The 24,990-nt window shown below is 45.7% G+C and overlaps 1 protein-coding gene across 1 annotated transcript in view; it reads left to right on the forward strand.

Moving 5' to 3' along the window:
- PLEKHM3 (pleckstrin homology domain containing M3) overlaps positions 1–1,742 on the forward strand; it is a 182,424-nt gene extending 180,682 nt beyond the window's left edge. Inside the window, exon 8 of the mRNA XM_060152202.1 lies at positions 403–1,742. Coding sequence (XP_060008185.1) covers positions 403–580 — 178 coding nt within the window. The 3' untranslated portion in view covers positions 581–1,742. The remainder of the gene's footprint in view (positions 1–402) is intronic.
- The last annotated feature ends 23,248 nt before the right edge of the window (positions 1,743–24,990 follow it).

Raw genomic sequence — 24,990 nt, forward strand, 5'->3', positions numbered from 1 at the left:
TGGCAGGGTACTTCACTCACTTTCTGTCACTTCACCCTAGAGTCACTACCCCCACTTCTTTTCTCAGGGGAGCTAACACACGGAGCTTCTAGAGCTCAGTTCATCATCACCATGGTCACAAAACTGCTAGCTGACTGCTGACTCCCCTCCACCCAGAAGCCGGAAGCCTCACGCATGCTAGTTCTAATCCGAAAAAAAAAAAAAAAGGTATGTTTTTCCAGTGAAATTCAACCTTGAGCGTTTTGGAAAAGGGAGGAGCCCATTTCTATGAGTCATGTCTCTTCCCAGGGGCAGGGCTAGCCGGAATAAAAGGTTGTGGCCCGAGCTGCACAGAGGCCACTGGACTTCCGGCATCCTGCCCATTTCAACCTTGCTCATCATCTCTGTGGTTGACTTTTGCAGGTGTGAAAGCTGTGGAGCCGTTTTCCACTCTGAATGCAAAGAAAAGTCTGTCCCCTGCCCAAGGTGTGTCCGTCGAGAGCTGCAGATGAAGCAGAAGTCTTTCTGGCGGAGGCTGAACATGGACGAGAGCCTGGAGGAGGCTTGCAACATGTTTGAGCTGTCCTACCAGAACACCTGACTCAGCGGGAGCCCAAGGCCGGGCAGTGACCTCTCAACCATCCATCAGTCCCAATGGCTTCCTAACTAGCCAGTTAGACCCCTCTGGAAGAAGAGTACGTCTCACCCTCAGCTAGATGTAGATATATATTTATACATGTACACACACACATACCTATACGTCCTGTACGTATGTTCTGTATAAGTCGTTGTCCTAAAGGTCCATGGAGCTTTGTGGCTCAAAAAATTACCAATAGCTGAATTATACTTAGCCATGAATTTCAGCTGCTTGCTCCCAAGCAAAACGTGTTTTACACACAAGGCTTTATAGTTCAGACATTTTTTTTCGGCTCTCAAGGGCCATTTATTACACAGGACACAGGAGAAAGCATTTCCTGGAGAGCAACAGTGCTTCGAGTTATTTTTGTTTATTTATTTTTAGCCTTCACAAAGGATGAGGTAACTGAGGCAAGCACCCATCATCATATTTCATAAGAAAATCTTCAAAACACAGCAATGACTCCTGGATCCTTCCAGGACCCTGTGTCCCTGGCTCTCACCTCGGTATCTTCGCAGAGGCAGAGATCACCTCAGCTGAGCTGAATGGCTTGGAAATCAGGAGTGCGAGCTCCCTCTGACAGAAAGCATGTGTCCCTAATTTATTAGAGGAGCTGGTGCTGGTTCTGAAGTTAATCTCAGAAAGGGTTTTGCTTGAGAAAAGACCTCAGTAACCTACATGTTGTCGGTCTGTTTGCTGGTACGAATCCCGACGCCCGCCCTGTGATGTGACGCTCCACGGTATTTGCCAGGCTGGAAACATGGCTCTCTTAAGACCAGTCTTCCAGGAGTTTCATGAGTGACAGTTATGATTTTTTAATGGTGCTGGCCTGAGGAAATTGCCTAGGATTGTTGTTAAATACATCAGTTTATAGACCAGGAGGTCGGATGTAGAGTACGGACATTCCAAGAGATGGTCTGCAATTTCTTTTCACAGAATCCTGTGTAGGCGATTCCCACCTATTCATTATGAGTGCTTTATTTTTCATTGTTTTTCATTGCCCTCTCATTTTGACTTTTAATTTGTCAATGTAACTACTTCTGCTTTCATATTTTTTAATTGTCTTGAAAAATCAGAGTAACTTGGAACTTTAAAATATCAACTTTAGACTATTAGGAAAATACCAAACTTACAAATACAATTAATGAATTAAATCTGATATGATTTAAATAACTATATATACACATATGCGATTGCCACCGTAAACGGAAATGAAAAGTACTAGGATAATATAGGAATAAGACATAGAATGAGTCGCTTAGGCATTTGGCGGAGGGATGTTCTCCCTCTGCAGTGCGCTTTTAAGAGCCAGCGTAGCAGTCACTGTGACCCAAATGGCAGGTAGGATGGCACTGGAAATCGTGGCTCCCGTTCCTTCCACCTTAACTCTTTCCAGAACAGAAAAATAAGCTTGTATTGAAACAATTCTCAGTAGGCTGCATGAGAAGATCCTATATATTTCCACTGAGCAGATGCCTTCAATGCCTTCATGGTTTAGTAGCTTCACTGCTAGTAGGATCTGGAGAATCAGTGGCTCACAAAGTCCACGGGACATTTAACCCCACTGCTCCTTTCCACCACACCCGGCTCCCTCCGGATCCCAACTCATGATGCTTCCATCTGTTTAGAGACGAGACATTTCAGACGCACTTTTGTGCAGACTGCTGGGTGTGAGCATTTCACCTCTCTACCCACGCCAGTTCTTTTGGCCTCAGGCCATACATTTCAATGTAATAGCTCAGCACCACGCATGCATTTATTTTCTGATTATACAGTAGCTAGAACCAAGGCATGAAAACTTGTTAAACGGCCAGGGCGCCATTCATGAGACACCTTACGGTGAATTTTACTCTTAGAAAAACAAGTTGACTCCCCCCAGCGCCCACCCCACTCCACTTCATAGAGACTGTCGCACACAAAAGAAAAAGGGTGGAAAATCTCAAGCACTTGGCAAACAGGCAAACAAATTGGATCATCTCCCCTTTCCTCCTCCCTTTCGTGAAATACAGTATTTATATTTTCCAGCCTCAGTGAAGATAGCAGAACATGATCTTTCACAGGAGAATTATAGACCTGCTTATTATAAAACAGATGTGCTCTGATGGCACAGTGCCTTTTTCCCTCCCCCGCAGCTCCCTGTCACTCTAGCTTACTGCTGCCTTTGCCGTCATTTATGTATCTGTGATTCCGACTGTCAGCGAGGCCGTCCCCAGCACACTGCATTTGGGAGACCTGAAGCGCAAGGCCGTCTCCTCCCCTTCTAGCGTATTCACTGTATGTACAGAATTTCCTGTCCCATCTCACAGGCACCCAGGGCCAGACCCGCCGAAAGTCAGGGTGACACTCTGGATATCTGTTCTCAAGGCTTCTGCTTTCACCAGGCCCATTTAGAGGCGCTGCTGAATGTTTGCAGTCCCTGTGAACTCATAAGGAGAACTTTCCACCCACATCATTTTCTGCTTATTTTGAAAAGGTGGGGGGGGGAAACGAATGTGCTATCATCATCAGCTACCCAGACCTGGAACCGTACCCCAGCTGCTTCTGTTTTCTCTCCTCTTCGTGGAGCCCTGACAGCCTGGCCGGTGCTGGCCGCAGGCCCACATGACACGCTCAGCCACCACCACCCAAATCTAATAGGACAGAGCAGAGCCGCCTTAGGAGTTGGGTCTGCCACGAAAATTCAAAATTGCTGTTTTCAGCCCAGAACGCCTTAGCGCACATGAACACCCTTACTGTTTTCAGCACTAACAAATTACTTGGGGCACTGTAGGCAATTGTTCCACTGCTTAGAAACTGTTGAAACAAAAGCAGATCTGTGGATTACCACCTCCTTGAGACCAGGCTAATACCTGCTTTCCCTCATGGTCCGTTTTTCATCTCATATTAAATATCTTGCCCATAAAGCACATAAGAAAATGGCCAATTAATCTCCTAGAGCTGGCAGCCGACTCAGGGCAACCTCTTTTCTCTTGAAAGGCCCATTCCCTGGTGTATCACTTGAGGAAATCCCTCCGCACGGTGCCAGGAACTCATGTGTGAGACAGTCCAACCCTGGTGAAATGTTGGCATCTCACCCTGCAGTAAAGAGGCCAGTTCCTAAAATAGACCTCAGTTTGCACCGCGGCAGGAAGGCCGCAAAGTACTTAAAAAGCAGTCAACTGGGATGGGAGTCATGTTCTCTCCAGGTCGGCTCTTCTCGAAGTTGAATGCTCTTTATATGAAAACCATGTAAACTCTCCTCTTCCCCCTTTGCTTCATTACCTTTTCAGGGGACTGATTTATAGTCATCTTCATGTTTGTTGTGCTAAAGGGTAGTCTTTTTAGGAGCTTAAATACTTGATTAGCTGAGAAGGCAATCGCTTTTGGATTCTTCTAGAATAGGCCTCTACTGAAAAGGGAATATCTCTAGGACTTGGGATTTGTGGTTTCCAACCAACCCAGTGGTGTCCTTCAGACTCCCACTGAGGGACTGGACCATGATTTCCTTCCGGCTGCGGTGAGAGCCAAGCTGTTCACACCGCTCTAGCTGCTGTAGGCAGCCTTTGCTAAGCTGGAGTGAGTGCCCCTGCATGGGGTCTGGCCTCTGTTTTTGTCTCTGCATCTGTACACACTGAACATTGACACTGGATAGTTTCTTCCCATACCTTCCTGAAAGGCTTGGCTTCCAAACCGGTGGCTTTCTTCTCTACCCATTAGCCAGAAAAGGCCATACGTAAATTACTCTATCAGGGTAGGACTTGCAAGAGGCCGCAAATGTTTAGTAACATTTTCTGCAGAGAGGCATTATCTGAGGAAGCCGAGGTACGCTCTGCTCCTAATTTAGGGTTAAGCCAATGCTGCAGTTCTTGTGTTTGGGCAGACTTCCTTACCTTCACTGATCTGTGTTGAAATAACTGGATTGTGAAGTAAACTTTCAACTCCTGATTCTAATACCGCCTGGAGTCAACACAAAGGTGATTTTTTTTTTTTTTTTTTACTTCTCCCAGTAAAGAGAGATGCGTGTGGTTTCCCCTCTTATTTCTTAAGTTTTCTGCCTCACTACTATCCTTCCTCTAAGATAATGTGAAAAAGCAGAGAATTGGGGACAAAACTGAAAGAATCACGTGAACATGCCCTCGCTGGCCTGAATTGAGTCATTGGAAACACTCTCCATTTTCCTTTCCCTGGTTCTTGTTGCCAACTGGGCATTAACAGCACAGCTCCGAGTGCTGTGTACCCTGCACCATTCTTCTAACCCTCAGCTCTGCCCTAGCAGAACTGCCTGACTCGACTACTTGAACCCAGTGATGGGCGAACAAGCCCTGCTCAGTTCATCTGAGCAGACAAATGTGATTTCTATCATGTGGGACGGTGTCTCGACAGTTAAGTCCCAGCACCCCAAGTCATTGTCAAACTCCAGATTAAAGTCAAAAGAAAAGTGTGGAACACCCTCCCAAGCACACCCACAGTTGTCAGGGCTTTTATTTTAAATGAGCTCCAAGCGATCACGCGATAGGGCTCTCTCCCCCCTACAGTGGCCTCCAATGTGATGGAAGGCTCTGTTAACCTCAAGTGAAAAAAGAGCTGCTGTTTCGCTTTGGTTCCTCCCAGTGGAAAGAGACACCATCTTGTTAGAAAGGTCTGGAGTGAAGCCAGTTGTTACCCAGGTAGAAGATTCAGGCGCTTGCAGCAACTCTTAGCACAGCAAGATTCCCGCCTAGGCCATTGAGCTGCAGCCCAGCCTCTCTCCCCTTCCCTTGATCTTCCTTGCCCCAGTCATGAGCCCAGATTCAGGCCTCTTGGCTGGTAAACTGGCTGGTGGACCACTGGGTCCTGTGGCTCCTTCTCATGTTGGCCGTTGCATTCGATTCTTTTCCCCGTAGGAGTGCCTTACAGTACTGCCTAGTGTTTCTAGTCTAGACTATCTGACCCATTTGAGGCCTGCAGGACCCTTTGCCTCAATACGGATCACTTTGCTTCTTCCCTGCTGGCTGCTCTGTATACAGGCAAGCTCGGAGCCTGCATGTTCCTTAAGCATGTCAGACCTTTCACCTTCATTTAACCTGGTGCCTTATCCTCACGAGTACAAGGATTCCTGTCGGAAACACATTGTCAAATCAGACTGGTGGAAATGTTACTTGGAGCCGTTGACACTTACCAGGAAATACAAAAGGTACAACCACATAATGTTTTACGCTGTTTTTCGAATCACTCTTTTTGTTTGCTTTTGATTAACCAAACTCAGGGGAATGTCACAACGTTACCAAGGCCAATGGGTAGAGAAATTAAACCAGTTATTCAGATTCAAATCTGTAAAGTCAGTGAACTTAGCCTTTTTCAGATGAAAAAATTACACAAACACAAGGATTTTCTTTTCCTTTACTGTATGTTTTTTTTTTAATTTTGCCACCTGTTTTCCACGTGGAGAGTGAGAAGCCTCTTGGAAGAATTGTGGTGAAAGCATTTCTGTGTGGCATGGGCAGTCCACCAAGCTGTTAAATTAGGCTTTCGCCACCGGAGGCTGACGTTCTAATTTTGGACACCTATCAGGATCTTATTGTGAAGAACCTACCTTAGAACATTTAAGGAAAAAAAACCTGTCTTTAGGGAACAGTAAAAGGAGGGAAAATGTGTAGGTTGCAAATGACAAGTATTGAACGTGGGGTGCAGAAGACTTCTGCACAACTTGTTCTTAACGCTCCTTGGTCAGATCGGTGTCATTTTCCCTTATTTCTGTTCATGCCGTACAGAACTGTCTAAAATTGGAGGTTTGGGCTATTACTATGTCACTCTGTGTTGAGCTATTTGTGATATCTAATGTGGTAACTTATATATATGTTGTTTCTGTTTTCTGGATTTTATTGCCTTTTGTTTTGGCATAACTTATCCATATTTTGTTTACATCATTTTTTAAATATCAGTAACTGTAATAATATAAAATGAAGCTGTGTTGTGGACAAGACCCCTAGTTTTTATGGTCATCTGTCATACAATTTAAGTGCACCAGTTCCTAATGTATAAAGTTCTCCCTCTCTCAATAAACAATGCAGAAAGTGCTTTCTCTTCTCATAACAACTTATTAAAATGCTGTTTTTTGCGGGGATGGTGAAAGCCCAAGATGAGCCCTGGATGTTAATTCAAAGTCAAGATTTGAGCTTTATTGAAAGTGAGCTACCAGGGACTTTAAAATAGCTCTTAATTTTTTTTTTCTTTTTTTAAATTGAAGTATAGTTGGTTTGCAATGTTGTATCAGTTTCAAGTGTACAGCAAAGTGATTCAGCTCAGTGATTAAGAGCTATAATATATATATATTATATATTAGTTATATAATATATAAAATTAGTTATATTATAGCTCTTAATATTAATCTTGCAGATAGACTTTGGTTTTTTTCTGAATTCTTCAACCTCAATATTCTCATCAGCCCTTCCTATGCTCATGAAAAATATAGTATAACTTTTAAAAAGTTGCAGATGTAGTGTTACAGGCCTCATTTGCCGAATCAGGCCATGATTTCTTTCAGGTCTGAGACAAAGCCGCCCAAGATCCCACATGGAGTGTCTGCCACAGCTCTTCCCCAGGCCTTCTTGCCTGGGTTTCCTCTCGCCACTGTGCTCTCCAAATCAGGAGGGACAAATGCGAGGCAGTAGGCCATTAGGCAAGGCCACTGTTCATTCCTGAAGACCATACTTTGAAAGCAAAGAGTGAAAGTAGAGAGAAGTTGTCTATGTGAGGACAGCAGCCCTCTGGGAACTAACAGGTGACTGGAAATATCTGCACTACCTTCCCGGGGCTGGCCTCACCCTGCCACCAAAAGGCTGCGGGCACAACCGTCCACCTGGAACCTTTCAAAAGCACCATTTAAACTCACTTGTTCAAAGAAAGACATAGAAGAGAGCAGAAAAGGTGCTTCTGGTTAAACATTTACCACAGGTGGACTCTGAGCCTCAGTCTCTAAGACACACCTAGACAAGTTCATGCCCAGCTGCCCCTCCTCCACCCTCAGGAAACCAAGTGGGGCTCACGCGCATTCTGTCCAAGGAACAACTGGACCTCATCTTCACAAGAAACCTGCCACAATCCACAATAAAAAGGAAAGAGTTAATGTTTCACTGAACCAAACTAGACACGATGTAGCCAGAGCCCCTATTCATCTGATTCACGGGACGGGTTAGCTTCCCCCCAGTGGCGGTAAACCTGAGTGGCTGGATGACTGCAGGAAGCTTTCACATTATCAAAAGGAGACATTTCCAGAGGGTGGAAAGAGACACCATTTTGTTCCTCCCCCCCCCCCCTCAGGAGATGGTGATTTGAATCTCCCTTAATTGTTTCCCCCGTCCTGTCCTTTGATGATGGCTTTAATCAGTGGTTCCCACAACAGAAGCACAAAAACACAAGCAAAACGTCAGGACCCCATCACAGACAATTGACTCAGAATCTCTCTGGATGGGCCTGAGTATTTCTATTTTTAAAAGCTCCCTGGGGGCTTCCCTGGTGGCGCAGTGGTTGAGAGTCCGCCTGCCGACGCAGGGGACACGGGTTCGTGCCCCAGTCCGGGAAGATCCCACATGCCACGGAGCGGCTGGGCCCGTGAGCCATGGCCGCTGAACCTGCGCGTCCGGAGCCTGTGCTCCGCAACAGGAAACGCCACAACAGTGAGAGGCCCGTGTACCGCAAAAAAAAAAAAAAAAAAAAAAGCTCCCTGGGTGAGTCCCATGCATTCTGAAAGTTAAAAACCACTAGACTGAATGAAGCAAGTTGCTTCATTGAATGAAATATACATTTGCTTAGCATACAGGTGGTCCACTGTGGGAAGGATGTCAGAGGGATGTAGAGGGACTAATCGGTCTTAGTTGCCCTCCGGCCCTCCTGGCAGACAGAGAACAGTACTTTGGAAGCTGCTGTTCATGGATTGCCATTGTTTTCATAAAACTTTAACTTTATACCCCCTTCATTTTCTTCCGGGGTGTGGTTAGTGTCTATTTATCCAGTATATACCATTGCCAGACAGCCGGGTGAATAGAAGTGACCGAGTCATGGCCACAGGTGACTAAGCTAGCCTACAAAGAGAGCCTTGTACCCTCCCTTTCATTTGTTCATTCCTCCTGGTTATGCTGCAATTGTCCTCAGATGTATGCATGTGACAGTCTGCTCCCAGGTCAGGTGCATCCCACTAACATGAACCTCATCCCTCTGGATAGTGGTGTTTAAAATGGAAAATCACTAGGTGCTTCTTGCCCAGAAGGGCCTGGGAAATTCAGGAAATCTTGAGCTGTGTTCATATTTGCCTTGGTTCCGTGGAAGAACTAGACTTTAAAATGAACCAGAATCATTCTGAATCAAGGCATCTATTGAACTAATGACCTTCAACCTCACCTGCCAGTTACAGGTGAATGGAAACTTAGTTCTCACCCTCTCCTCCTTTTATGAAATCAATAACTTTGATGATAACAAGTATTCCTCACAGATGGAACACTTGTACAAATGGTTCAGTCTTATAAAAGACGTGATCTTCTCCATTCCCACAATGCTTACCACAGGGGAACACCCACAGCAAAGACTTTATTGAGAATCATTGTAGGAACGTAGTGTTGCCAAGGGGCAGGAAGGCAACTGGAAATGAACCAGGGACTTTTTCTAAAGCTGCAACATTAAAAACTACATACCTGAACTTCCCTGGTGGCTCAGTGGTTGAGAGTCCGCCTGCCGATGCAGGGGACGCGGATTTGTGCCCCGGTCCGGGAGGATCCCACATGCCGCGGAGCGGCTGGGCCCGTGAGCCATGGCCGCTGAGCCTGCGCGTCCGGAGCCCGTGCTCCGCAGCGGGAGAGGCCGCAACAGTGAGAGGCCCGCGTACCGCAAAAAAAAAAAAAAAAAACTACATTCCTGACTTGACGGGGGTAGGTATTTAAAGTGTATTTTTATTATTGTATTGGATTCTGATTGGGGTAGAGGATTCCTTCCCCAGGAGAACAATGGCCCCTGGTATATAGTACTCAGGAAGATCAAGGCAAAGCACCTGCAACAGATTCATTTATTCTCCCCTGTTTGCATCTATTCCTTCATAGCTTGGACAGAAATGTCTAGCAGGAAGAAAAAATTGTTCTCATAGCTGATCATACAGAAATTCTGATTTATGTGCAATGACTTACAATTTACCTGGACGATCGGGAAATTCATGATTCTCCCACCTCTATTTCAGATTCCTCCATTAAGAGCTATTGGTTTTAAGCCAATCAGCTAGAGTTCATGGGTTCATACAATATTTCAGATCCTGCCATACAATCTCAGGCAGCTGTTGGTCTGGGAGAAATTCCTCCAGCTTTTATCCAGTCCCTCCCAGACAGCCTGATATGAGAATCACTTTCAGTGGCTTCTGTGCTCTCCCAGGATGGTCTGTTGTTCTGAAGCTGAAGAGCTGCTATTAGCACCATCATTTTTTCAAATGAACATTGAGCTAAATTATCTCAAATGTATAAAGGAACATCTCTCACTGTGTTATGGAAAATTGCCTTCCAAATTACAAGACTATACAAAGTACATATTAATTTTGGGCCCAAGGACATCCAAATTGCCTTAGCTCCCGCGCTGTATTGTGATGACACACTCTTAATAATGTCAGGTTCCAAGGATACCGCAAGGTGCACGCTGTTATGAAAATAAACCCAAATCTTTCTCCATTAGGATCACTGCACGCATACTCAAGCCCAGCTGGAGGTATTTTGCTCTGAGATTCAAGCCTTTTGCAGAGGAAATAAATTCCAATTGCATAGGCAGGGAAGTGAATGTGAATTCTAAACTGGGTCAAGCTCCCCAGATGGCTTTCTCACTGCTCCCAGGAGTGAGGCAACTGAGGAAACAGCCACCGGCAGCCCCAGTGCCCAGAAGAGACGCCTGATGACAGACGTCTCAGGAAGTACCTCCCGCTCATGCAAGTTCAATTCCACACCAAGGGGAAGGGGGAAAGCAGAAGTCAGGCACCAGTAGATAGACTTTGCCAAGTGCCAATGCTTATAGCGAATGTGTGTCAACATGTGGTCCGACAGCCAAAAAGCCCTGGAAACTAGCCCTGCCCAAATTGCTCCCAAACCTGTAGCCGTGGCACAATAGTCAGCTCACGAGCAGCCCACCACGGGGCGTTTCTAAATGAGGATTTTCGAAGACAAAAATAAACATTTTCAAAAATAAAAAAGTATTAGATTTTGCCTTGTTTGTTCCACCTACTCTTTTTTCTCTTTTACCTTTTTTTTTTTTTTTTTGGTTGCTTGTTGCTGTGCGCGGACTTTCTCTAGTTGCAGTGAGCGGGGGCTACTCTTCATTGCGGTGCGCGGGTTTCTCACTGCGGTGGCTTCTCTTGTTGCGGAGCACGGGCTCTAGGCACGCAGGCTTCAGTAGCTGTGGCACATGGGCTCAGTAGTTGTGGTGCACGGGCTTAGTTGCTCCACAGCATGTGGGATCTTCCCAGACCAGGGCTCTAACCTGTGTGCCCTGCATTGGCAGGCGGATTCTTAACCACTGCACCACCAGGGAAGTTAGCAGTGGTTTCTCTTAATGTGGAGCACCAGATCTAGGCCCACGGGCTTCAGTAGTTGCAGCATGCAGGCTCAGTAGTTGTGGCACCTGGGCCCTAGAGCACGTGGGCTTCAGTAGTTGTGGCGCATGGGCTTAACTGCTCTGCGGTATGTGGGATCTTCTCCGACCAGGGATCAGACCCGTGTCCCCTGCATTGGCAGGCGGATTCTTAACCACTGCACCACCAGGGAAGTCCCTCATTTACTTTTTCTGAGAAAATATCACAGAGCAAATCACAGACATAATGACACGTTATGCTGATGTGTTTTAGCATGCATCTAAAAAAGAGGCTTATTTTTTTCTCCATAGTCACAACGTCATTACACACTGAACAAAAGTAACAATAATTTCTTGTTATCATCTGATGCTCAGTTCCATATCAAATTTATCTCATTGTCCCCTAAATATCTTTTTTTGTTTTGTTTGTTCTGACAGTAAAGATTTTACAAAATAAGAATACGAGGTACCCCTCCTGAAGGTTTGATACACTGTAAAGCGCTGTGGTTGCCTCCCCAGCTTCCCTTTCTCCTTCCCAGTCCCCTTGAGAGGACAGTACCCCCTGCGCCATTCATGCTGGCCCAATGCAGCCAACAGAAGCTGCAGCGGGAACACACAAGAGTGAGTCCTTCCAGGTGCATCATCCCCGGCCTCTGTATTCAGAAAGCTGTACCAAGGCTGGGAGAAAAGTTTTCTTTAATTGAGGAGAGGGGCTACTTCAGGAGTGTGCTGCGCCCCCAACGTGACGATAGTGACTTGTCAATGGTTGCTGAACACCTGACTAATTGAAAGGACCGGCTCAAGAAACAGGGTTGGTCTCTACAGAACTGAGTAAAGACAGAACCCTTTATGTGCAAGGATGGCAGGTGCCCCCCATGCAGAGGGTCCCGTCTGTTCCCTGGCACCACGTTGGAGCCAAAGGCATTAGCTCCTGAGCCAACAGCCTGGTCCTCAGGGGCGGGTTCCTCAATTTCTCTCCCATCCCGCGAGATGCCCTCACCAAAAAGACTTTAGAATTAAAATGTTCTTTATTCAGTTCTTCCACTGGATGAGTATTTCACTTTAAAGCATGTGATATTCATGACATAAAATTAAGAGGCGCCAAAACGTATGAGAGAAAAGGCTCTCCAAGAGAGCCTTCCCAAATAAAAGACTCTGCCCAGATATTTTCTAAAACATGTCATTGTTTGCAGAGGTGCTAGTTGGGCACATCACTGAGCATCTTTTTTCCATCAGCTATAAATGGCTGTTTGATTAAGATTATTATTTAAAGCAGGAAGGAACCTAAAATTCTCTATCATTATGGTCAAAACTTTTCAACTTTAATTTCTCCTTAATAAAATGTCTGATCTCAGACCACAAAAACAAACAAACAACAACAACAAAAATCCCAGAGATAATGGCAGGAATGGAATCCCCGGTGCAGTGTGCACATTATGCTAGAACTGGAGCAGCCCCTCTCAAACTGTGGTCCCCAGACCAGCATCAGCAGGGAATGTGTTACAAGTGCACATTCTCAGTTCATTCACGACCGGGGGATGGGGGGGAGAGAGGGGAGACCTATATTTTAACTATGGGGGCGTGGGATTCTAATGCAGGCCGAAGTCTGAGACCCAGGAGGACACAGAGGATGTCTGCTAATAATCCAGCACTCCCTGCCTCCCCCTTTAGTCAGCAGATTTTTGGGGAGGCCTCCCACAGGCCAAGTGCTCCGTTAGATGCTGGAGTTGCAGGGGCACAGCCTTCCCCCTCCCTCCAGCCCTGCCCCGAAACGCAGAGTGAACGGAGAGAGGTGAGCACGGAAGCCAAGAGGGCGACGTTAACCAGCTCTGTTGTGGCAACTGCTAGATTCCTGGCTCCTTGGCTTTGATGCTCGGTGACCTTGGGCACGTTGTTACCTCCTTCTCTCTGGGGATAATCATAGTCATCAGGTTATGTAGCTGTTGTGAGACTTCAGTGAATTAGTGCGGACAGGGCACTTAGCACCGGGCCTGGCACACAGGAAGAGAGTCTCATTCCTTTCAGGGTGCAGAGGGAGAGCACGGGCAGGATGTGGGCCAATCTCACCAGGCCAGGAAAAGCTTCTGGGGAGAGGGCCCCTTGGAGGTTGGTCTGGGAAGGGGAGTCATTCTGTGCAAAGCTGGGGTGCCGGCTGGCACCAGGTGGCCCTGAGGCTCCTGCTGGTTCCGGGTGACTAGGGGTCTGAGGGTTTGGGGGGCATCTCCAGCAGATGGAGCCTGGGGGCCCAGCAGCCCTATCTGGCTATCATTTTGTCCTTGTCTACCATCCTGCCCAGCTCCCCTTCTGGACAATTTTAAACATCAGAATCGCCTTCTGCAGCTCCTGGACTTTGTGACAGTCTAATCCACCAGCCAGCAAATGTAAGCCTTCTCCCCTTCTGGCTTCCCCTCCTTGAGAAATGTGGTCGAACAGAGGACTTCATCATGCACCAGCCTCAGCACCTGCCTCTCAGCCATCCTGTCTGGAGTTTCCCTCAGAGCCCTTTCTCACCAGCCTCTCCCACTTTTGCATCGATTTGCAGAAACACAGGAATGTTGGTTGTGCAAGTCGGCTGATTCAAGCTCCCCGCCCAGGACCCTGAAGTTGTCTGCGGCAAAGTCTATGTTTTTTTTCCAAAATAATTGTTTTCCACTTTGTTTTTATTAATTTAGAAAGCCCAGCACAAACCCCAGCACGGCGCCGCCTCTGTGGGTCTATCCCCCTCTCCATCGGGAACCTGGGCCTCCCGTCCCCCTCCTCTCCCTTTATTTCAGCGGCCCCCCTCTTCCTCCCCAGCTCCACAATTGTCACTACCAATTAGTGCATTGTTAGGACACACAATGGCGTTACTGTAGCCAGTGGAATGGGAGGCCTTTGTGCTTCTCCAGCCGGCCATGGGGGCAGTCAAGTTTCATTTAGAGACTTAAAACACAACACCAGAAGAAAAATGAAAAAACAGAGAAAGAAAAAAAGCAGAGAAAAATAAAAAGACGACAAGAAAGGAAAAAAAGAAGGTAAAGATGAGGATGAGGAAAAGGAGGCAGGCGGCAAAAGCAAAGGTTGAAAAGGAGAAGAAAAAAAAAATCTGCCATTCAGGAGTTAGCCCGAACTCATGAAAAGACCCAAGTGGTCGCTACTCACTGAAGCCCCCCTCAGAACACAAAAAGGGGCTCCGGCTTAAGAGTAATTAGTGGTCTGACTGTGCTTGGAACACTGTGTGTCTTTAGAGGATTTTCCCAACTTTTCTTTTTTTTTTTCTCCAGTCTTCACAAATCAAGAAAGTGGGAGGAGAAAGGTGCAGCCGTGGGGAGGGAAGGGGCCTGGAAGGAAGGGGCCATGCTGGCCCCCAGCAGTTCGGGCTGGGGGGGAATCGGCCTTTCTCTTTGACAGGTAAATTGGTTTTATTCTCTAAAGCTTGTAACTAATTACAGAGGGTATTTTTCTGGAAGAACATGACATATGGGTGTGTTTTAGAGTCACTGTTTTATTTGTTTCAAGTACCCTTCGAGCAGCCTGGCCCTTTTTGCGGCCCGGAAGATGCCCCCAGAGGCCCAGTCCTTTCATCCAGAGCCTACGGGTTGTGGACTTTTTCTGTCAGCCACACTTTGGTGTCCAGGAGAGCTTTTTCCCACTTGTAAAATTAATATCCCAGTTTAAACGTGGGACCAGCCTGGAAAAGCAGCTTTGGCTTCTGAGCTGGTCTTCATTTGGAGTATTCGTCAGATAGCTCTCGGGCTGGAAACACAGCTCCCCGGGTTTTCACTCTTCTCCTCCACACTGATCCCCCCCCAAATCGATGTGTTTCCGGCTTGTTAGAACTCCAGGTACAAGGGATGCTCTCTGAGCCCAGAAGCCACCCTGAAGTTAGGCTAGTCTCTCTCTCCTCCCCCCTGCCTCTCCACACCCTCCAATTTCTAGAAAGTGCCAAGACTCACCATGTCAGACTTGCCACCGAACAAGGATATTCCTGTGTTGTTGTTTCTAAAATTTTTCTTGGAAACACCCAGCCCAATGCAGCCAGTTCATAACTTGTGCCAACTTCATGCTGCTACTTGGGGTTTATATTTCCCTTCAAATGCATTAAATATGCCTCCCTCTTCCCTCTCTCTGAGTCAGACCAGACTCCCAGTTTTTGGTTGTTTGCTTTTTTACAAATAAGCTAATTAACGGAGACATCCATTCCATGCAAGGTTTACATAAAATCACCCTCACCTTAGAAACAATTTACCCAGACTCTACCCAGGACCGGCTCAGTGTTGTGCCTCCTCTGTTTTGTTTTTCCACCTGTCAACTAGAAGCGAAGGAAACCGGGGGCTGTTCCCAGGTGTTCGCTGAGACGGGAGGGATGGGGGTGGGCATCCGGCAGTGTGAAGACCACAGTTCTAATCCACATCCTGCCAATGACCGCTGGGTGTTCATGTGCAAAAGCGGGGCCCCTGTGCTCACCTTCAGGCATTGTCATGAGGATGAGAAGAGACAGCCTATGAAAAGGGAGGAGCCCCGGCACACACCGCCTGGCACTGAATACACACCGGCTTCCTTCCATGTTGTCTGTGGTCAGGAGGCTGCTGAAGGGGTTCATTTTTCATTCCCTCCGTGCTGTGCTGTGGGACTGTGCCCGCTCTTGGTGGATGCCTTGTTAACACACTGGCTCTCTCCGCCCCACCTCCAACCCCGAAAAAAGAACGTATCCTGATTCTATCAGGAAATAAAGAGTGAAACCCTCTGATAATGGCCCCTGGAATGTCACAAACACCCAAGTCAGGAAATGCAAATCCAAGGGAGGCGGTATGGAAACAATGCTGATTGAGTTTTGAGTTTCTGCTAAAGGTTGGGTCTCTGGGACTGGAGTAGAGAGGCAGGATGGATTTGGTTCTCCCCAGATTTGGGTTAAGGCAACGTCTGCCTCATGTGGCAAACAGGGAAGCATCCCGAAAGCGTTCTTGGTGAGGGACTTGGGGGGCAACATTGGTACCTCCCACTCTCCTCCACCCTCAGCCTTTTGCTCTGGGAGGGGTCATGGGAACCCAAAGACTCCAGAACCTGCAAAGAAGGCGGCACCCGAGATCGTAGTGGAGGACAGCCCAGCCGTGGCCACAGCAAACGAGACTTCAAGCCTGACGTCCTGCCATCAAGTTCACCGCCCACACATCTTTCAGAGTCCTGTCTCCTCTCTGGCCCACTGTCGCTTCCTCTGTCCGCTGTCACTTCTCCCATCTCCTCCTCTCTCTCCAGGCCATTTCAATCGCTTCTTAACCAGCCTTCCCTCCAAGCCCTTCAGTGCTGCCCCCCCACATGGTCTTTGTCAAATGCAAGCCTGATCTTGCCTCAGCCCCACTTAAAAATCTCCTAAGGCTCTCAGTTGCCTTCAGGACACAGTCCAAACACCAAACCGACCCAGAAGCCCTTGATGGTATGGTCCTGCCCTTCCCTTTAACCCCATCTCCTGCCATCAGATGGCCTCGTAGGCTCGTTAGCTGTGCTTTTGCATGGGCCTATTACGGATTTAATGCTCGGCTGTTGCTGTCCTGAAATTCTGAAGAATTTTTTAAGGAGGACCTCGCATGTTCATTTTGCAGCAGGCCCCGAAATTGCGGCAACTGGTCGTACTTCTCTCCTTCATCCCCCTTCACATTCCCCTGCCAGCAAACTTCTTACAGTTCTCCAGTTTTGTGCAGTTCCTTCTATTTGGAAAATTCTCCTTGTCTATTTGCCAAGCTTTTTGTCACCCATCAAACTGTGCTGCGTGTCCCCTTCTCTGAGAATTTTCCCGAATTCCGCTGTCCAAAGAAAATAATGCCTCTTTGCACTTGTCCACTTTTCAGTTTATCGCAGCTTATTCTTATTTATTTCCTGCTTCACCTTATAGGTTAGGAACACCAAGATGACAGAAACGGTGTCTTGCACAAGTACCAGGATTTCTAATGCTCCTTTGAGTGACATTGAATCAAGTGTTATATTTAAGAAATGTTTATTGAAAGAATCATTAAGCTTTCACTCCAATGACCATACCTGTGCTCTGCGTGCACATTTACTGCGACTCTATATCCTCACTTAGCCTCACTTGGGTCCCTCAGGGCCACAGTGCAGGTCACCACTGTCTGGGACCAGTAAAGTGGCCTCTGTTAAGTGGTGAGCCTTAGAGTGTTGCTGTCCAATAGAACTTTCTACAGTGACGGAAATGTCCAGTACAGAAGCCACTGAGCATGTGTAACCTCATAGCTAATGCAACTGACAGCCTGAATGTTGAATTTTATTTCCCTTTAACTCATTTAAATGTTCATAGCCACAATGAAGCTCCCACATTGGACAGCGCAACCCTCCATGATGTTACTGGTCCTTGCCACAGACCAGGGAGCAAGTCTGCTCACAAACCTTGCTGCTTCAGAAACACATCTGTGCAAATCACAAGCCTTGGAGCACCTCCTGACGAGAAAGGTTTTCCATGACAGGGAAACCAGTCTTTTCTGGCTTCCTTGATTGAAACCAGCAACCCCTGTCCACACACATTCTGCTGACGACCACAGTTTGGGGCTCCCTGGTGTAGACACACCTGGTTTTACCTGGGAAATGAGAACAAAGAGCCTTCCACACCTGGGAGGGAAGTACCTGTTGGAGTCAAGGGTTTCTACTTTGGATGCCAAGGGCAAGAAGACTAGTCTACATTCCTTTTCTCCGAAGCTGTCAAAGATTCCTATTCACACTAATTATGGCTCTTCACAGGGTCTTCAGGTTCTGGATGCTGGGTTGTAAAAGACTCTGAGTGAAGCAAAGAGAGAGGGAGAGGATTCCATTTTCAAGGTGCATTGCTTCTTTCAGCGAGAACTTCTGTAACCAATACAGGTAACCGTAGATCACCTGGGGCCAATTTCAAAGATGAGAGCAGCCGGGTGAGTAGAACTCACAACAGATCTAGATGGCCGAGATTCAGGACGGCACAGGCAAATCACAGAAGAGTGAGCCCCTTGGCTTCTTTGTATTTAAAAATGATCCATAGAGCTTCCCTGGTGGCGCAGTGGCTAAAAACCTGCCTGCTAGTGCAGGGGACACAGGTTCGAGCCCTGGTCCGGGAAGATCCCACAAGCCGCAGAGCAACAAAGTCTGTGCACCACAACTACTGAGCCTGCACTCTAGAGCCCGTGTTCGGCAACAAGAAGCAACTGCAATGAGAAGCCTTGAACAGCAACAAAGACCCAACACAGCCAAAAATAAATAAATAAGTAAAAATTTATAAAAAAAAAAATTGATCCACAAACTTGCAGAAAAGAGGAAGCCCCTATAGGATTTGGGTCATAATTTCAAATGCTATTTTAGATTATTATCATCAAGGGGGCCAGTGGGATGGGCAAAATAGGTGAAGGGGATTAAGAGGTACAAACTACTAGTTACAAAATAAATGTCACAGGAATATGATGTACAGCATAGGAAGTACACTCAATAATATTATAATAACTTTGTAATGTATAAAGATATTGAATCAGTATGTTATATACCTGAAACGAATATAATACTATAAATCAACTATACTTCAATTAAAAAAAAATATCATCAAAAGGACAGATTAACGTTCAGGCCCCCAAGTAAAATATGGATCCTTCCCCTCAACTTTACTGCCACCACCTCCACCACCACGGCCTCTGGGTTCCCTAGGGGCACTCCCTATTTTCACAGGCCCTAGAATAGACGTTTCTAGAAAATTAGCTACACCTAAGAGTGGGAAGTTAGGATGAGAATGGGGAAAATGATAGCTGATACTGTGGGACCTTTCCTCTTAAAGTTCTGCTGATTGCACTTAAAAACAGATATATCGTGTTCTTCCCAGAAATATAAAATTCAGTTTGAAGAGTTCGTCCGCATCTTTCTTCTCCTGAGGACAGTTGTTCATACTAATTATTCTCAGCCGCCTCTAAGGTTACAGAGGCTCTGAAATGATCCACTAAAAATATACTTAATCGTCCATATTTGGCTCTACAGCTCTATTTAAAGGGAGTTGTGTACAAAACAACGTAACCCAGGCCTCTGACCCCCACTATTTGTCTGGTATGACAAGGAACAAAGTTTAGAGAGCAATACAGGAATATAAGTCTGTGTTAAGTTATGAGCTGCAAACTCCCAGTGTAGTCAGAAAAGGCAGAGATTTCTGTGGGCCACAGTCAAGAGGCAGCATCCCAGGAGGAGACAAGCAGAGTCACTCCCAAGAGATGAGGAATTGGAGCCACCACGCTGGCCTTAGGAGCCTCCTCCAGCCCCAGGACCTGGCAGCACCTCAGGGAAGCAGTCCCAGGAGGAGGAGGGGCTCGACCAGTGAAGCTGTAAACACCTGAGGTTCAAGGACAATCAGTCAATCCAACCTGCCTCCCCACACCCTGGGACACAGCCCTGGGACTCCGAACAAAACTATGATTCCTTCCTGCTCCCCTTCTACACATATGCACAGGCAAAGCCACCCACTCCTGGCCACGGTTCCTGTTAGTAACCCTGATCCAGTGTTGGGGAACCATGAACACAGAGTAGGATAACAGTCAAAAAAGATTTCAGTGCCTGCCACAGAAGGGATAGGGATGAATTCCCAACTCTGCTCTTTACCATGAGCTGTGTGACCTCCAGCAAGTGACTTAGTCATCCTCAGCCCTCCCCATCTGTCAAATGGGATGATAAAGGTTCCCTTGCAGGATTATGATGAAGACTAAGTAAAATTAAATAACAGATATACAAATTATTGCATACACATTAAACCTATAATTACTAAAAAGAAAGAAAGGAAGAAGGAAAGAAAAAGAAAGAAAAAAGAAAGAAAAAAAGAAAGGAAGGAAGGAAGGAAGGGAGAGAGAGAGAAAGAAAGAAAAGAAAGAAAGAAAGAAAGAAAGAAAGAAAGAAAGAAAGAAAGAAAGAAAGAAAGAAAGAGGAAGAAAGGAAGAAAGAAAGAAAAAGAAAGAAAAAAGAAAGAAAGAAAGAAAAAGAAAGGAAGGAAGGAAGGGATAGAGACAGAGAGAGAGAAAGAAAGAAAGAAAGAGAAAGAAAAAAGAAAGAAAGGAAGGAAGGAAGGGAGAGAGACAGAAAGAAAGAAAGAAAAGAAAGAAAAAGAAAGGAAGGAAGGAAGGGAGAGAGACAGAAAGAAAGGAAGAAAGAAAAAGAAAGAAAGAAAAAGAAAGGAAGGAAGGAAGGGAGAGAGACAAAGAAAGAAAGAAAGAAAAAAGGAAGGAAGCAAGGAAGGAAGGAAGGGAGAAAGAAAAAGAAAGAAAGAAAGGAAGGAAGGAAGGAAGGAAGGGAGAGAGAAAGAAAGAAAGAAAGAAAGAAAGAAAGAAAGAAAGAAAGAAAGAAAGAAAGAAAGAAAGAAAGAAGAAGGAAGGAAGGAAGGAAGGAAGGAAGGGAGAGAGAAAAAGAAAGAAAGAAAGAAAGAAAGAAAGAAAGAAAGAAAGAAAGGAAGGAAGGAAGGAAGGAAGGAAGGAAGAAAGAAAGAAAAAAAGAAAGAAAGAAAAGAAGCCTATAATTACTATTGACATTATCTTTCCTGGAGAAGAGGTAGGAAGACTGAATTAAGAACCACTGTACCTTTTCTACTGTTTTCTCTAGTCTATGAGTTATTTGATCACTAACCTCATTTTGACAAAACCCGTTGCAGTACAGTTTCCCTGGAGTGCTATTCAAATAGCAGAAACTTGAATTACCTACTATTTTCAGAGCAATTTGGCTTAATTTTTTTTTTTCTGAGACTGGTCAACCAGGTTAAACTTAGGGAAAACTGTGCTGTGAGGTATCAGGAAGAATTAGTTTAGTTTCTGGACTTGCCTGATCATAGTCGGTTCTAAAAAAGAAACACTAATGAAACCATGGGCTGTCAAAGGTAATTCAGTCATTCAGCAAATATTTATGGAGCACCCACTATGAGGCAGGCCCTGTGCTGCATACAGATGGCTGCCTGTCTGTGCGCTTTTATTTTTATAATAATAAAAACTCACCAATAATTGTTCCTTAAATAATCAAAGAGATAAGGACAAGGTCTTGGATCTGGAATGATGTAGAAACTTATTTTTCAACGTGTATGACTTGCCATATATACAACAGATAAAAGAAAGATTATCCAGATTATATAAGTATTGTCTAAAATCCCACTAAAATCATACCAGAGAATGGGCAATTTACAGAAAAGAGAACCTAAATTGCCGGTAAACACATGAAATATACAGTGGAAAATTACGTAGTATTTAAAATGAATGAGTTAACATAAGAATCATCATATGATCCAGCAATTCCACTTCCGGGTATTTACCTCAAAGAATTTAAAACAGGGACTCAAACAAATCCGCACACCCGTGTTCATGGCGGCATTGTTACCAACAGCCAAAAGGTACAAACACCCCAAGTGTCTGTCAACAGATGAACAGGTAAACAAAATACACAAACATACGATGGGCTCTATATTCAGCCTTTAAAAAGAAGGAAATTCTATCACACGCTTACAACTTGGATGAAGCCTGAAGACGCGATGCTAAGTGCAATAAGCCAGACACAAGAGGGCATCTATTGTATGATTCCACTTATATGAGGCACTAGAGTAGTCAGATTCATAGAGACAGTAAGTAGAATAGTGGTTGCCAGGGGCTGAAGAGGAAGGAATGGGGAGATGGTGTTTCCTGGGTGCAGAGTTCAGTGGAAAATGAAAAAGTTCTGGAGATGGATGGTGGTAATGATTGTGCAATGATTGTTCAGGACTTCATGTCACTGAACTGTACACCAAAAAATGGTTAAAATGGTCAGTTTTATGTTATAGATATTTAAACACAGTTTTAAAAGCATTTCTAAACTTGGATTCCAAAATAACTATTTTTTAAAATTTTTAATTAGGCTTATAGGATATTCTTGCTTCCCCTCCCATCATTGAACTTCCTCAATGAGCCTTTACTATTAAAAATGCAAGAGAAAAAAAATGAACAAGGTCGACAAAGAAAGAGGTCTAAGATAAATCATTATGTGAAAAAGGATGATTGCAAGTTTGATATATACAATATTTTCCAGGTATACTAAGGAAAAGAAACACATCTTATCTGTAAAAGGATAGAGAAATGTCTCCAAGGAAATACCCCATACTGGTCACAAAAGTTACTTCTCAGGAAGAGAATGGGAGATAAATGAGAACTCCTGATTTATCTTTATTGTTGAATAATTTAAAATAGATCCATAATTTCCCAGTAATGGGGAGGAAGGCTGGGGTCTCCTGCCCAGTGGGCTTGGCAAGTGAGGCCTCGGACTGCCACATCTGACTTTGATAACATCCTACAAAGTGAAAAACAGGCTACTGCATGCCAGGGGTATAAGGAGACCATTCTGATTGCAAATATCATGAACCATTGTCTATAAAAATAGAAGCATATCTGTGAAGTCCCCAGTTTCAGTTTTCAGTGTGGAAAATATTCTCACCACGGTTCTACTTGGGTGGTAACAGCTCAGCTTTGAGCCAGAAATATAGGAATCTAAATACACATTTTATTGGTGCGAAGTAGGCAAACTTAACCTCTCCAAGCATCGGTGTCCTCATCTGTAAAATGGGTATAACAAAAATACAGATTGGGGGAGGGGGTGAGGATTAGAAAGCATCTAGCATACACCAGGCACCCAGTAAGTACAATTAATGTAAAATAATGAAGTAGCATTTCTTTAAAAGGGTACTTCAAGTTAAGGCCTCTCAGAAACCAAAGCCAAAGCTATTTCTCTCCCTTGCGCAGTAGCCGGCATTTAGAAGGCAATCAATAAACAGAACCCAGGGCCTTACCCACTGGATCCTTGGTTCTCAAACCTCAGTGGGCATACAAATGACCTGAGGAGCTGGTCAAAGATATAGATTCCCAGGGGAATTCCCTGGCGGTCTAGTGGTTAGGACTCCATGTTTTCACTGCCAAAGACATGAGTTCAATCCCTGGTTCGGGGAACTAAGATCCCACAAGCCGTGTGACCAAAATAAATACAGATTTCCAGAGTCCATACTCAGAAACTGGGATCCAGTTGGGTTGGAGCATGACCCCAGAATCTGCATTTTACCTTCGGTGATGTATAAAGCGAAGTTAAGAAACCCTGCTCCAGGAGTAATATTTGAAAAAGGTGAGGCAGAGTTCCCCACCAAAATGTTCTTTTCTCTACTCTGTCTCCCCCTCCTTCTCTACAAGAAAATGATTACTCCTTTTCTTCTCCCTTCTCCAGAGTTTTGGGAAGTACAGTTTCCAGAAAGGATGGCCTTGCTATTTCTTGACAAAGTCTTAACAGGACAGTTTTTTTTTTTTTTTTTTTTTTTTGTGGTACGCGGGCCTCTCACTGTTGTGGCCTCTCCCGTTGCGGAGCACAGGCTCCGGACGCGCAGGCCCAGCAGCCATGGCTCACGGGCCCAGCCTCTCTGCGGCATGTGGGATCTTCCCAGACCGGGGCACGAACCCGTGTCCCCTGCATCGGCAGGCGGACTCTCAACCACTGCGCCACCAGGGAAGCCCATCAACAGGACAGTTTTTGAAAGAAAAGGGAGGGGAGGTAAGAGAAGTGGAGAAGGAAGGAAGGAAAAAGAGACAGCTTCTTGGAGATGGGGTGGAGGAGGTAGCAGAGAACTTCCAAGCTTTTGATAATTAAACCGAAAAGACTAAAAATCCTTAAATGTCCCATCTGATGGGCAGACAGACCTTTTCCATCCTCCTGAACAAAATCCAGAGTTCTCCAGTTGGGAGAAATAGCGGAAGTGAGAGAGAAAAAACAAAAACAGGCTGGAGGAAGGGGGTGCTGATGGGGAGGGAGGGAAACTGATGTCCTGCGGTCGGTGGTAGCAACATAACTATGAGTTCAGGCCAAGGCAAAGGGTCTCCTTTTCAGTACCTTTTAAACAAAAATAAATAAAAATAAAAACTCACCTAATGCTTTTTTTTTCTGGTCTCCCGCCGCTCTGCAAACACCAAGTAATGAATTCATCTGCCCAGGACAGCCCCTCCAGAGGGAGGTAAACAGTTACAGGCCCTTAGGCCCCATCGGCTAAGTAAACCAGAACTACAATGGGCTAGAAGTTAAGCAGCTTGTGTGAAGAGAGGCTGCTTAAAGTTAATTAATCGTGTAACGGCTGTAGCTGATAAGGCAGGTCTAGTGGGTGGTTATATTTCACAGTCACGCAGCTTTAGGTGAAAGTTGAAAATTAAAACAGCTGCTTCTCCAGTAGATTGGAGGTTCCAGAGTCAAACCCTATTAACACTAGGGCTTCAAATGAAGGGGCGGGTTGATTAGAGAAGCACGAGGACTAGGGGTGGGGGGTTGGCGAGAAGAGGGCTTGTTAAAGTTAGTCACTAAGGCAGCCATAAACCTGGAGTTTTAATTCAGAAGACAAGAAAGACACCTGAAGCAGTGCAAGGCCTGTGAACAACATCCAGAAGAATCCATTTGTCTCATTCTACGTCCAGAAGCCGTGCAGCTCTGACCCCTCCCCCGCCATACCTACCCTCCCTCCAACCGATATGCTTAACCTTTTTTTTTTTTTTTTTTCTGTACGCGGGCCTCTCACTGTTGTGGCCTCTCCCGTTGCAGAGCACAGGCTCCGGACCGCAGGCCCAGCGGCCATGGCTCACGGGCCCAGCCGCTCCGCGGCATGTGGGATCTTCCCGGACCGGGGCACGAACCCGTGTCCCCTGCATTGGCAGGCGGACTCCCAACCACTGCACCACCAGGGAAGATCCTGCTTCATCATTTTTAAAACCTTTTTATTACAGGAGACTTCAAGCGTACGTATGACCCCCAGGCTCCACTTCAACCTCAACAATTACGAACTCGGGGTGAATCTTGTTTCATGGAAACCAGTGGTTCTC

The sequence above is a fragment of the Lagenorhynchus albirostris genome, chromosome 6 (genome assembly GCF_949774975.1).
Source record: "Lagenorhynchus albirostris chromosome 6, mLagAlb1.1, whole genome shotgun sequence".
Lineage (NCBI taxonomy): Eukaryota > Metazoa > Chordata > Mammalia > Artiodactyla > Delphinidae > Lagenorhynchus > Lagenorhynchus albirostris.